Here is a 14,531-nt window from a genome sequence, read left to right on the forward strand (position 1 = left end):
ACCTCCAGGGATGGTGAATCCACTACCTCCCTGGGCAGCCTATTCCAATGTTTAATAACCCTTTCAGTGAAACAATGTTTCCTAATATCCAATCTAAACCTCCCCTGACATAACTTGAACCCGTTTCCTCTTGTCCTATCACTTGTCACCAGGGAGAAGAGGTCAGCCCCCATCTTTCTACAACCTCCTTTCAGGTAGTTGTAGAGGGTCATAAGGTCTCCCCTCAGCCTCCTCTTCTCCAAGCTAAACAACCCCAGCTCCCTCAGTCGTTCTTCATAAGGTTTGTCCTCCAGACCCCTCACCAGCTTTGTAGCCCTTCTCTGGACACGCTCCAACACCTCAATGTCCCTCTTGTAGCGAGGGGCCCAAAACTGAACGCAGTACTCGCGGTGGGGCCTCACCAGTGCCGAGTACAGGGGGATGATCACTTCCCTAGTCCGGCTCACCACACTATTCCTGATGCAGGCTAGGATGCTGTTGGCCTTCTTGGCCACCTGGGCACACTGCTGGCTCATATCCAGCCGGCTGTCAACCAACACCCCCAGGTCCTTTTCTGCCGGGCTGCTTTTGAGCCACTCTGCCCCAATCCTGTAGCACTGCATGGGGTTGTTGTGACCCAAGTGCAGGACCTGGCACTTGGCCTTGTTGAACCTCATACCATTGGTCTCAGCGCATCGGTCCAGCCTGTCCAGATCCCTCTGCAGAGCCAACCTACCCTCAAGCAGATCAACACACCTGCCCAGCTTAGTGTCATCTGCGAACTTACTGAGGGTGCATTCGATCCCTTCATCCAGATCATTGTTAAAGATATTAAAGAGAACCGGCCCCAGCACCGAGCCCTGGGGGACACCACTTGTGACTGGACACCAACTGGATTTAACTCCATTTACCACCACTCTCTGGGCACGGCCATCCAGCCAGTTTTTACCCAGCGAAGAGTACACCTGTCCAGGCCATGGGCAGCCAGTTTCTCCAGGAGAATGTGGTGGGAAACAGTGTCAAAAGCTTTGCAAAAATCCAAGTAGATAACATCCACAGCTTTTCCCTCATCCACTAAGTGGGTCACCTTATCATAGAAGGATATTAGGTTTGATAGGCATGACCTGCCCTTCACAAACCCATGCTGACTGGGCCTGATCACCCTGTTCTCCTGCATGTGCTGTGTAATGGCACTGAGGAGGATCTGTTCCATGACCTTCCCAGGCACCGAGGTCAGACTGACTGGCCTGTAGTTCCCCGGATCCTCCTTCTGGCCCTTCTTGTGGATGGGTGTCACATTTGCCAGCCTCCAGTCAGCTGGGACCTCCCCGGTTGTCCAGGACTGCTCATAAATGATGCAAAGTGGCCTGGCAAGCACTTTCCCAAGTTCTTGAGTACCTCGGCCTTCTCCTTGTCTGTTGTTACCAGTTTGCCAGTCTTTCTTATTGGGGGAGTATGCTTTCTTTGACCTTCCTTTTCTCAGGGACATACCTATAGAGGCCCTTATTATTCTTTGCATCCCTTGCCAACTTCAGCTGCAGCTGCACCTTGGCCTTCCTGACCCCATTCCTACACAACCAGGCATCATCCCTATACTCTTCCCAGCATACCTGTCCCTGCTTCCAGTGCCTGTGCATCCCATTATTTAAAAACCCCAAATTGTAGCAGTGACACCTGTTTCTTCCATTGTTGCTGCCCGCAAGTGTGAGAGGGAAAAATAACTTGTGTTCCAGATCCCCTTACCAACCGTCCCAAAGCCCTGAAGTATCTTTTGATCCCCCTTGGACTATGTGTTGTGGCTTCATTGCCACCCACATGGAGGAGCAGCAATGGGTGATAATCCGAGGGCTGTACCAGGCTAGGAAGTTTTCTAGTGATGTCCTTAACCTCAGCCCCAGGTAGGTTACAGACTTCCCTAAGAGGAGGATCTGGCCAGCATATTGGACACTTTGTTCCCCTCAGAAGGGTGTCGTCTACAACTATAACCCATCTTTTCTTCCTTGTGGAGGTGGTCGTTATACAGGGGATAGGCCTTGCTGACCTTGGCAGCACCTGTGGTGAAGATAGACTGTCACCTACATCATCATCCATTGATGGGCCTTCCACACCCAGAGGCTTGTACCTGTTGTACAGAGGCACTTGGGAAGGCGGGGTGGGCAAGGAGGGGGCTCACCTGCTGCCCTAAGTGTGGACTTGCCTCCATTCACTCCTCTCCTTTAAGCTACTGCCTTCAACCTCTCAGGGGGAGGATACAGGATCTCCCCCTTGCTCTTGGGTTTTTCCTAGTGGTTGTTTCCATTTCTGTCTCAGGGAGGGCAGAATATGGTTCCACTGGTATCTCTTTCTTGGACTGCCTGCTGGTGGAATGACATAGCTCTCTGAAACCAAAGTTCTAGGGAATCCTGTCATTGGTGATGAATCCTGCTTGAGACATGGCACTTGCTTGCTGCTTTGGTAATGCTGTGAAAACAACCATTCATGGGGGTGTCTGTGAATCAGGTCACTGAACTCATCCTGGAACAAAAGGCACAACATGACAAATACTTGGCATCACTAGAAAAGCAGTGTGATGTGAGCGAGGGGCAGGGGAAGAGAGACAAGGGGTGTGAGTGAATTTCTGAAACCAGTTTTTTTGCTGAAGTCTGTCTTTTCTGGAGTTATGGTTGAAATCTTTGAGGGCGTTCAGGATGCTGATAAATGTCTCCTTGCAACCCAGAGTAAGCCCCTGATTTTGAGGGAATGGGATCCGACACTTTCCTGTTTCTTGCAGCCACAGTGATTCTTTGCTCGTGTGTGTGCTGTTTTGAATCTCTCTTACGGTGGGAGCTGTATGCCCATGTATCTTACAAATAGCTCACAGACCTGTGGATTCTTTCATATGTGAAGTCACCCAGGAGACAGGCATAGTAGCTCTACTGCAGCAGCTCTGCCCTGTGGAGGAACGTTTCGGGTGTTAAAGGAGTTAAGGTTTCCACTGCTGCAGCTGTTTCCTGTACCATGTTCCTGAGACCCTGAACAGTTATGTTTGACATAGTGTGGAAAATGCCAGTGACTATATAAGCCTTGTCTACATTATGGTGTTCAAAATCATAAATATGACGCTTCACTATTACACAGCTGGAAACTTTTACAAAATAACAGAAATCATGAAACTGCTACAAACAAAAAACAGCCCAGTGTTGTAATCTAGTGGTAAGAAAGGTGCTCACATTTTGGTGAGAAAAAGCTGGGTGGTTGCTCCTGGTTGATGTGAGATGAGTTGTGTCAGTAGACTGTTTAAATGCTGCAAAATATCTTAGTGCATCGTGTATTAGTCATGATAGCTAGATTGCATTGCAATTGAACTACCCATCTGCTAGAGACTTTGCCCTTTGTCCAGTACTCTGCTATGAAATGTCAATCTGTAGCTTATCTAACTCCAGTCTCATAAGGTGGAACACTATGTGTTGTTTCAGCACCCAGAAACAACCATTTTGGTTATTAGAAAAAAAATTGTTTAGTGTTTTTAATTATTCAAGCAAGAGTAAGTGGTGCTTTTATTTCAGGTTTCTTGGGCTACTTTTTATTTGAATATGTGCATATGTCCATAGCTATGTGCTTAATGTACGTTGGAAAAAGATACTTTTCTTCATTTGAAGACACTTGATTTGGTAGAGAAAGAGCTGTGTACTATATAATGTATTTTGTGTGCTTTGTGTGCTTTTACGTTCTTTCACAGCAGCCTAAATCCAGCTCCCATTCAAGTTGCTGGGAGGAGAATTTTAACACCATTTTGTTGTTTGGACACGATGTTAAAAACGCAAAGGGAATAGGGCTACATCCATTTGTAAATGCATTTACTTTCTTTGTAAGAAATCTTAAAGATTGTATTTATGTCGGTGTCTCGTATAGGTGGATAAGCAATCATAGCAGGAATTACAAATGCAGAGGCAATGAAGTCAAGTTAGTACAAAGTTTATTATTCAAGTTCCTCCTTCAACAAATGTGCTGTCAGTGTTTAAATGAATAAAAGATTTAAAATAAATAGAGGTGCAAATGGTAAGTTTAAATATCATGGTGTTGTACTTTCACCTTGTCCAAAATAATTGTAAAAGTTCCCAGGTTTAGGGATTGTGGGGATGAGGGAAAGTAAAACCGGTGAAAATAATTGCCCATGTTCTCAATACTAGTCTTGTTTTCAGTGGTGTTTGTAGTATTTTCCCTAGATGGGAGCCGCAGGTGCAAGGAAATGACTTCAGATGTGAAACATTAATCAGTTTGCCTTTTTCCTTCATTTTGATTGCGTGCTCAGTACATTTTTAATAGTAGTTTTTGTTTATTTTAGTTGAGTTAGCAACAGACGAGGAAAGCAAGTCTGGAATCTTCGAGAAGGATTTAAAAAAAATCTTCCATTTTTCTTTCTGTGAGAGAATTCACTTACTAACTACTTTGAATGTACTTTTTACAGAATGAATGGAGCGTTACTGACTATAAATAAATAGAAAGGAGTACAAACTGCTGATATTCCTAACACAGTTAAAGCTGTTGTTCAGTTTGATATTGAAATAAGAACACCTTGGGAATTTAATTGTTTGCAGACTTTAATTTTCATGTAACTCTGTCTGCTATAATAATAACCCAAGGTCTGTGGTGTTCATCCATCTGATAGAGTTGTAATTTGCTATAGTAAAATGACAGTCGAGGAGACAGCACTTCAAAAAAAATCATAATTTATGCTATTCTTTAAAGTTTTAAAGGCAGATGTATGGATCCCAGCCCACCGTGTAGGTACCTATGTCAACATGTTCCTGCACACCGATTTGCATGTGCACATACCATTATCATCATTTTATAAAATCGGTATCTGCACACAGAAATTGCCATTCAACTATTTATTAGCTTGTAGAACTCTTGTAACCAGAACTGGAAGTCTAAGCATGCAGAGTGCTTGTATTTTGATGTTTCAACCTCTAGAATCTTTTTGTTAGGTAAAAGTTTAACTAAAAATTTGTCTCTGCAGTTTGGCCCCAGCTGTTCCATGCCTACTGACCTTTAAGCTTGAGAGAACAACTGTTGACATCAGTGGGGCATGGTGTGGATTCTGGCGCTGTCACGTCCGCAGCAGCCTTTAAGACAGGGGTTTTGCTTTCTACAGTTTCATGTGCTTGGATAACAGAAATAGATGGGTCCATTTTACAGTTTGTTTCCTGTTCCAATACTTGCATGAATGAACATATTCCTACTTCTTTTTTAGCTCTCCACTATGCAGCCTTCATCCACTTTCCTTATACGTATGCATTGTGAGACAACTTTAAATTACTACATGATCACAGTCCTTTTATTATTTTTTTTTTCCAAAGACCTTTTCCCCTTCATGTAGAATAGGTGTTGCTCTCAGATGAAGCAGCTGCTTGGTATTTTGTTCTCTGTTGATTGTTTGTAGGCCCTTTATTTACCATGTGGTATGCTTTTCTTTCTGTTCAACTTTTTAAGTGTAAGGCAATAAAAAAGACTTCTTTACTAGGTCGGACGTTTTAACCTGAGACTAACTGTGTTTAAAATGCTTATGTATGTGACAATTGATTAATGTATGGGCCTGTTAGTTACATTACACATTTTGACAACCCATTTTGTTCATGTATAAAAATCTGACTAGCTTTAGGCTGTATCTCTATTTCAGTACAATTATCTTGAAAGAAGGAATGTATGAAATATTGTGTGTGAAGTATAAGTAAGCCTAGGTTCGTAGAAGTCATTAACGTAGTATAAGGCAAGGTTTTTTTTCGTGAGAAGACTTTTTGTTTCTTTTTTCTGATTTCTTAAAACTTTTTTCATAATTATATAAGATAAACTGTGTATTTTAAAGGACAGAGAGATCAGAATGAAGTAGAGCTAGAAGTGGAACTGGAGAAGAAAGCAGAGAGTAGTGAAGCTAAGAGAAGCACAGATGTTTTACAATCATGTATAATACAGATGAGTGATTAAAAAGTCAGTTAACGTGTCACACATTTTAATGGCTGACAGTATAGTTGTATAAAAAAACCCAACTATCTTTTGGTATCATTTATCTCAAGTATAAAGATCTTAAAAGAAGCAGTAAGTTTTACACATACAATTGTCTTCTAGCAGGGAAGTGACCCATATATCTGAAAATGTCTTGGCCCTTTCTGATAGTGTACACAAACCCTTCCCATAGCTGCTGAACTTGCTAAATCTTGAGACTCAGTCTTCAGCTGTGGAATATCTTTTTGCATTTCCCCTTCTGTTACAGTAGTCTCTCACTCCTCTGCTGACCTTAAGTTTCTGTTTATGCTTACCTTCCATTTAGCATCTTTCAAACTTAAAATTGCATGATGGCTTGTTATGTGATATCGTTTGATAGGAAAAAAGATAAATTCTTTAATTCTGACCAGAGCAAACTGACAAGGGAGCACTCCCAAAGCATCTGGATTTATTAATGCTGAATCACACACAGATCCAGCTTTTGTGTGATTTAGTGAGATGTATTTTAAATAATCAGTCAAATGCGTCTTACATGATTTGCTGCTGAATAGTCTTAAAAAGAAGTCCAAAGAACGATTGAGGGCTCTATGTAGAACCATTGATACATAACAGATATAGTTCCTCATCTTTTTCTTAGGTATGTATGTGTGTTATTAAGTGTTTATACATATAAAACAGAAGAAATCTGTGTTTAATTCAAATTTTTAGGCAGTGGAATATTTGGTATTTTTAGGGGACAGTGAGAATTTGTGTAACTTCTGAAGAAAGTAAAACATTGCAAGTGAGTTTGAGACAATACAGGCTCTGGTGTCAAAGCATTAAGAGAAGATGTGTTAAGAGAAGATGTGTTCACTTCCCTGCCTGGGGTCTACTTTGAACCTTCCTGGCAATAAGGTAAGGAGGAATGCCAGCGCTTTGTTCAGTGAATTAAGTGACAGTCAACATACTTTCTCCAACTTGGTCCCTGAATGGACTTACCTGCTCTGAGGTGTTTTGACATGTAGAAAGATGTTTTCTGTGAAAGACTTGGGGCTCTGACAGAAACCCTTTTGCTAATATGGCTGGGGTGATTTAAGACTTTTTTCCCTTAGCTATTCACACTGTACCTAATAGGACAAATTCAGTCTTGTTAGTATGGACAGTTTACCAAGATCGGTGTGTGTGAAAGCACTAGACTGTGAATTTGGACGGTTCAGGCTTCTGCTGCTGTGCTACACAGGCACAATAACCCCAGTTATCCCCAGAAATGCCGGCGAAGGGACATCTGGGGGACTGGTATCACCTTAAATAGCCACAAGGAGATTTACCAGAAATCCTCGTCACATCCTCATATGGGCTTGTTTGCCACAATAGTTGGTCATTTTTCTTTAGGGAATTGCTAGTGATCTGAATGCAGTTCATTGGCACGGGGTAAATGGGCAACCATTTCTGCTTTTGACTGGAGCTAGTCAGGGGCTCCATTGCCTGGGGCTTAAACTGTTAAGCTGTCTGGCTTATGATTGCTGCCTGATAATAGAACATATAGTTAGCAAGTCTTGCTTACTTGTGGTAGGATGTTAGCATCTTTGGAGGGGCATTCTGGGCTTGTTACCAAAAGAATTTCAGCATGTTGCTGATTTTGTTAAATAAAAGCCTGGAAGGTGACTGCAGAGGGAATTACAAATAAACAGGATCCCAGGAAGGGTGCTCATTATTTATTTTTCCACCCAAAAGGGACAAAGTTTACCATTTAGCTATGTCATTTATAAACTGCATAATTGATAGGGATAGTTCAACTTTGAGTGTGTAAGTTCCATAAGGAATTGGATGTAAGTGCATTTGGAGATTATTTGTTGCCAACTGAATGTCCTTTTAGATGTATCACTTTTAGTCACAAAATCTCCACTGCTCTTAACTGAAAGTATATAGAGTATTTGAAATATCTAGATTTGAGTTTTTCATAAAGAGGATATAATTTGTCTTAATATTCCGTGTTCTTTATTTAATATCAACATGTCTGATCAGAGAGAGGTATCTGTCTTCTGCCCCAAAGCAGTTCAAGAGTAGAAACATGCTGGTTATTTCTCAAGACAAAATTGGAGTAATAATAGAGCATCTTTAGTCATGAAATAAAAGGTCTTCTAAACCTATATCTGTCTAGATACTGCTTCAAGTAGCCTTCATTGCTAGGGTTCTCAAAATTACTTCTCTCTACCTACTTCTCAGTCATTGGATCCTCACTCTTTGCCTTTGACTCAGACACGTTACATGCATTAACAGAGCAAAGAAAAATTCTCCTTGGTCTCCCTTCACAGTCTGTATCCAGATTCGATCTGCTCGACAGCAGCCCAGAGTTACAGTTGTGATTAAAATTGTTGGCTTCAGTCTGGACTATGGTGAGAGCAGACAAGAGTCTTCAGGGAATTTAATTATGAGGGTCTAGCAAATCCTTAGCGAACGTGTGTGAACTCATTTTTCAAAGGCTTTTTCAGTTTGGCCAAATGTCAATAAAATACCACAAACTGAGGAATAACAGTTTCTTTATATAGGGAAAAGTTGTTTTCTAGCCTCTGGGTTTCCAGCCAGGGAAGAGCAACAGGAGTGTGTAGGGAAGTGAGATTATTTAATCATATTAATATAAGCCAGTTTGTTAATAAGCCAGCACTGTGGTGGCATGTGATCTAAGTCTTATTTTCTTTCTGGTTTCATTGAATTACTTACAGCAAAGACAAAAATCAAACTCTAATTTGTTTTATGATCTGACTCAGCATTTATTTATGATTACCCTAGTCATCCACAAGCCTTTGCTTCAAAGTGTGAGGTCACTAGAACGTCTTAAAGAAATGGCATCAAAGCTTAAAAACCGCCACCTTATCCTCTGACTTTTCTCTTGGACACTTCCAAACCATTTCATCTGGGGAGGAAGGAAAAAATAGCCTGAGGATAAAATTTCACTCCAGATGGTTAAAGTTTGGCAAAATTATAAGCAACTGAAAAGTCAGACTGATAATGGGATGTGTCATGCAGACTTGATAATAGGCAAATGTTAAAAGACATGCAAATATGAGGTAAGTGGTAATTTGTTTTTCTACTCTGTTTTGGAGCATCAGAATAGAACCAGTTAAAATAAGCTAGAATGAATAATAAGATAGAATAATAGAATAAGATAGAACAGTTTAATCCTGATTTTAAGAAAATGTGTAGAATGATGCTTACTGCCTTATTCTTAATAGATATTTGGAAAAAAGAAGACAGCTTTAATCACAAAGGAGGTGTTTAATTTTATAGTCCAGTATACATAATATAAAACCACTTCTAATACCAGAGGTACTGCTTTGGTTTGCCATCCCAGTGGAGGTAGGGGACAGGGTGCCACACGGTACCAAAGACACAAGGGATACTGATGGGCTAGAAATCATGGAAGCGCCTGGAAATGGTCAGGTAGAAATTAGGGCTTCTCCCCCCAAAAAGTTGACGTGATCAATAGCAGCACTGAAGTGCATCTACACCAATTCATGCAGCGTGGGCAAAAAGCAGGAAGAGCTGTAAGCCATTGTGCATCAGGAAAACTATGATATAGTTGTCATTACAGAAACCTGGTGGGATGATGTGCACAACTGTAGTACTGCATTGGATGGCTATAAACTCTTCAGAAGGGACAGGCCAGGAAGGAGAGGCAGTGAAGTGGCCCTCCATGTGTATTTTAAGGGAGTGTTTTGATGATAGCGTTCAGTGATTATGGGTAAGAATCAGGGGAAAGGCCAATAAGGCAGATATCACGCTGGGAGTCTGTTATGGACTGACCAACCAGGATCAAGAGGCAGACAAAACATTCTGTAAGCAGCTGGGAGAAGTCTCACAATCACAATCTCACAATCACAATCACTTGTTCTCCTGGGGGACTTTAACTTATCAGATGTCTGCTCTGCAATACAGCAGAGAGGAAACTGTCTAGGAGGTTCCTGGAGTGTGTGTAAGATAACATCCTGGCACCGCTGGTGAGTGTGCCAACTAGGGAAGGCCCCCTGCTAGACCTGTTGTTTGCAAACAGAGAAGGACTTGTGGGTGATATGAAGATTGGAGACCGTCTTGGGCATAGTGATCATGAAATGATCAGAGTTTTCAATTTTTGGAGAAGTAAGGAGGCGAGTTAGTAAAACTGCCACCTTGGACTTCCAGAGGGCAGACTTTGATCTATTCAGGACCCTGGTTTACAGTGTCACTTGGAAGGTAATCCTGAAGGGCAAAGAAGTCCAGGAATGCTGGACATTCTTCAAGAAGGAAATCTTTAAGGCGCAGGAGCTGGCTGTCCCCATGTGCTGTAAGACAAGCTGGTGGGGAAGAAGACTGGCCTGGCTAAACCAAGACCTGTGGCTGGAACTCAGGAAGAAAAGGAAAGTTTATGGCCTATGGAAGAAGGGGCAGGCCACTCAGGAAAACTACAAAGATTTTGTGAGGCTATGCAGTGATAAAATTAGAAGGGCCAAAGCTCAACTAGAACTTAATCTGGGTACTGCCATAAAAGACAATAAAAAATGTTTCTATAAATAAATTAACAACAAAACAAGGACTAAGGAGAATCTCCATCCTTTATTGGATGTGAGGGAAACATAATGACCAAGGATGAGGAAAAGGCTGAGGTACTTAATGCCTTCTTTGCCTCAGTCTTTAACAGTAAGACCAGTTGTTCTCTGGGTACCCAGCCCCCTGAGCTGGACGACAGGGATGGTAGCAGAATGAATCCCCCATGATCCAAAAGGAAATGGCAAGCAAGATACTACACCACTTACATGCACACAAGTCTATGGGGCCAGATGGGATTCACCCAAGGGTACTGAGGGAGCTGGCGGAAGTGCTCACTAAGCCGTTTTCCATCATTTGTCAGCAGTCCTGGCCAACTGGGGAGATCCTAGTTGACTGGAGGTTAGCAAATGTGACCCCCATCTACCACAGGGGCCGGAAGGAGGATCCAGGGAACTACAGGCCTGTCAGGCTGACCTCCATGCCAGGGAAGGTTATGGAGGAGATCATCTTGAGTGCCATCAGGTGGTACATACAGGACAACCAGGTGATCGGGCCCAGTCAGCATGGGTTTATGAAAGGCAGGTCCCACTTGACTAACCTGATCTCCTCCTATGACAAGATGACCCGCTTAGTGGATGAGGGAAAGGCTATGGATGTTGCCTACCTAGACTTAGGAAAGGTTTTGATGCCATTTCTGACAGCATTCTCCTGGAGAAACTGGCTGCTTATGGCTTGGATGGGTGTATGCTTCACTGAGTAAATAAATGGCTGAATGTCCGGGCCTAAAGAGTTGTGGTGAATGGAGTCAAGTCCAGTTGGCAGCCGGTACAAGTGGTGTTCTGCAGGGATCAGTATGGGGATCTGTTCTGTTTAATAGCTTTATCAGCGATCTGGACAAGGGGATCAAGTGCACCCTCAGTAAGTTTGCTAACACCAAGTTGGGTGACAGCATTGATCTGTTTGAGGGTAGGGTGGCTCTACAGGGGGGTCTGAACAGGTTGGATTGATGGGCTGAGGCCAATGGTTATGAGTTTCAATAAGGCGGAGTGCCGGATTCTGCACTTTGGTCACAATAACCCCATGCAAGCCTACAGGCTTGGGGAAGAGTGACTGGAAAGCTGCCTTGAGGAAAAGGACCTGGTGTGCCCAGGTGGCCAAAAAGGCCAACAGCATCCTGGCCTGGATCAGAAATAGTGTGGCCAGCAGGACTAGGGAAGTGATTGTACCTTTGTACTGGGCACTGGTAAGGCCCCACCTTGAGTACTGTTTTCAGCTTTGGGCACCTCACTACAAGAAAGACCCTGAGGTTCTGTAGCGTGCCCAGAGAAGGGCAACAAAGCCGGTGAGGAGTCTAGAGCACATGTCTTATCAAGAGTGGCTCAGGGAGCTGGGGCTGTTTAGCCTGGAGAAGAGGAGGCTGAGGGGAGACCTTACTGCTCTCTACAACTACCTGAAAGGAGGTTATGGAGAGGTGGGTGTTGGTCTCTTCTCCCAAGTAACAACCTATAGGACGAGAGGAAACAGCCTCAAGTTGCACCAGGGGAGGTTTAGATTAGATGTTAGGAAATATTTCTTCACCAAAAGAGTTATCAAGCCTTGGAATAGGCTGCCCAGGGAAGTGGTGGAATCACCATCCCTGGAGGTATTTAGAAGACGTGTAGACGTACTGCTCAGCGACACGGTTTAGTGGTAACTTGGCAGTGCTAGGTTAACAGTTGGACTTGATGATCTTAAAGGTCTCTTCCAACCAAACCAATTTTATAATTCTGTGATTTTATGTATCTTCAAGTATACTCTAGGATTGATTATAAGAAGTTGATGCAATCCAATCAGGGAATCTACCTGCATTAATGCATACAGAGATGGTGAAAATACTGTCAAGGATGACCACTTCAGTATTTCTTTTCATATACTTTCGAAACAACTCTAATGATAATATTTTCATATTCTTTATTTCCATGTAAGCTTACTTTGTACCTCTAGCAAAGCTTCCACATGTGGAAGGAGACAGTAGTTCTCTGTTTACATACAGAATAATGGTACAGAACTGCAAGCAGTAGTATTAAATAAGGGGATTTCACAATTTGTTGTCATGTCAGCAATACACTGTAGTTAGGACAGAACAACTCCTGGCAGAGTTAATGATGGCATTCTTGCCACAGCAACACTGAGCCCAATGCTGCGTAATTTACCTTTTGTCGTAAGCAAATTTTGCAGCCACTGCCAACGTAGCCTGAATCTCACTTGTAATCTAAAGGAGGAAGGCTTAACGGTGTTACCAGTAGTTTCAATTGTACAATCACCCTTCCTTTCATTCCCTAGCAATGTCATAATCAGACAGAGAAACAGCATCTGCTGAATGTTGTGGCAGAGTCCCTAAAAAAAGTTTTTTGTCTTTTAGAAAACATTCTTCAAGACCCTAGAGAGCAAGTACTTGCAATCAGAAATCAGCCTGCACTCATATGTTGCAGTGAGAAACATCATTAGGCTATGAAACTTGTCTCCACAAAGATTAGTATTAATAAAGTGGATGTATTGCTTTATGAAATAGCATATAAATGAATAATTCATATTAATAAATCCTCTTCTTATGAGATTGTTTAGAGGAGTGCATTGTGTCAAAGTGATTGCCATTAAAATTAGGTCATGCACAGTGTGGGGTGCCAGAGAATCTTTGAGGAATGTCAGGTGTAACTTTCTAAAGAGGGCTTATCATACTGTTAAAAGTGAGGATGATAGTAATATTGTTCATTGACATTGCACCTTCTGTGTACATCCATGAAAGAAATTCTGTCTACCTTTTCTTTGACAAATTTACATCTTAGTTGGTGTGGTTGGCAGCAACATTGTATATTCTGTCATGGAATGAGGAGTAGGTGTAATCTTCCAATCAGGTATCTGCATTAAGGAAAAAAAAAAAACCCTTATGTGGTTATATAATTAAAGACAGCATGATAACATAAGTTATAACCGTGGAGAGAGCGTAAACACCCTTAATTCTGGTGTTTTTTGGCCTTCGAGTATGTGAATCTGCAGCCTTTAGCAGTTTTAAATATAGTTTGTGTGTGTATTATAGATTAAATAAAAGTGGGAATGTGGGATTGTGTCAAAATAGTCAGCAGGCTTTTCAAGCCCATTTTTTAAAATATTGACACTTTTTGCTCGAGTGGGTTGGAAAACTGATGTATGTTTCCATGTATGATATACAACATAACGTATGTTGTATAAATAACTGAGCAGTATATCACCATAGTGGCTGTATAAACTTCTTTCTTATCATGCCATTATCTGCATTCTTTAAAAACCTATTGCCCACTAGCAATGCAGGCACAGAGTTATGTCTTCATAAACATACTAACTGTGGTGCTTTGTTCATTTTCCAGGATTTTCTTTGCATGCTGTTGGAAGACACCCCTCAACGAAAACAGTAAGTGAAAACCAGGCTAGAAAAGTCAAAGAAGAAAGTACATATCAGATTTAAATGTCAGCTGTGCTAGCCAGAAGTAGTAAGATTTCATTTAGTATTTTTCTGCTTGTGTTTTTCAACTGTGCGTGTGTATCTTTCTCTGAAAATTCTCACACATATATATGCATAAAATATGAAACTTGCTGTGTTATTGCTATCCCATGCTCCCCCCAAGCAGTGCCTTTAACTTGCATGTTAGGGCAGCAGTGAGGTCCTGTGTTCACTATGGGATCTGAAGTGCCAGGCACAGCTGCCTGCTCCAATTAATCCATGATCCTCCTGCCAGCTGCTTTTGGCACATAGCACCCTGGAGCAAGGAAGCCGTGGATCTGGGAAACCAGAGAAGATGGATTTTGTCAAGCGGTTGTCTGGTACTATCCCTTCCCTGTCACACAGTGTGTTAAACAGGGAAGGACGGAAAACACTAATGGAAATCCAGCGTTAATTGCCTGACGTGTCCATCAAAATCCTCCTACATATGACTGTGACTGGCTGAAGATGATACAGCAAGTCTTTAGCAGAGCTTTGAATCCATCCCTGCTTATCCATTCATTTGTTCTGTGCTACTACAGACTGTGCTACAAATACAGACTCTTTTGTA

General features: G+C 42.1%; 1 protein-coding gene across 3 annotated transcripts in view; it reads left to right on the plus strand.

Moving 5' to 3' along the window:
• The window catches only part of AOPEP (aminopeptidase O (putative)), a 210,490-nt gene that overhangs the window by 93,695 nt on the left and 102,264 nt on the right, over positions 1 to 14,531 (plus strand). For all 3 annotated transcript variants that reach the window (XM_074569859.1, XM_074569860.1, XM_074569861.1), the window contains exon 10: positions 13,848 to 13,891. In XM_074569859.1, coding sequence (XP_074425960.1) covers positions 13,848 to 13,891 — 44 coding nt within the window. The remainder of the gene's footprint in view (positions 1 to 13,847; positions 13,892 to 14,531) is intronic.

The sequence above is a fragment of the Larus michahellis genome, chromosome Z (genome assembly GCF_964199755.1).
Source record: "Larus michahellis chromosome Z, bLarMic1.1, whole genome shotgun sequence".
Lineage (NCBI taxonomy): Eukaryota > Metazoa > Chordata > Aves > Charadriiformes > Laridae > Larus > Larus michahellis.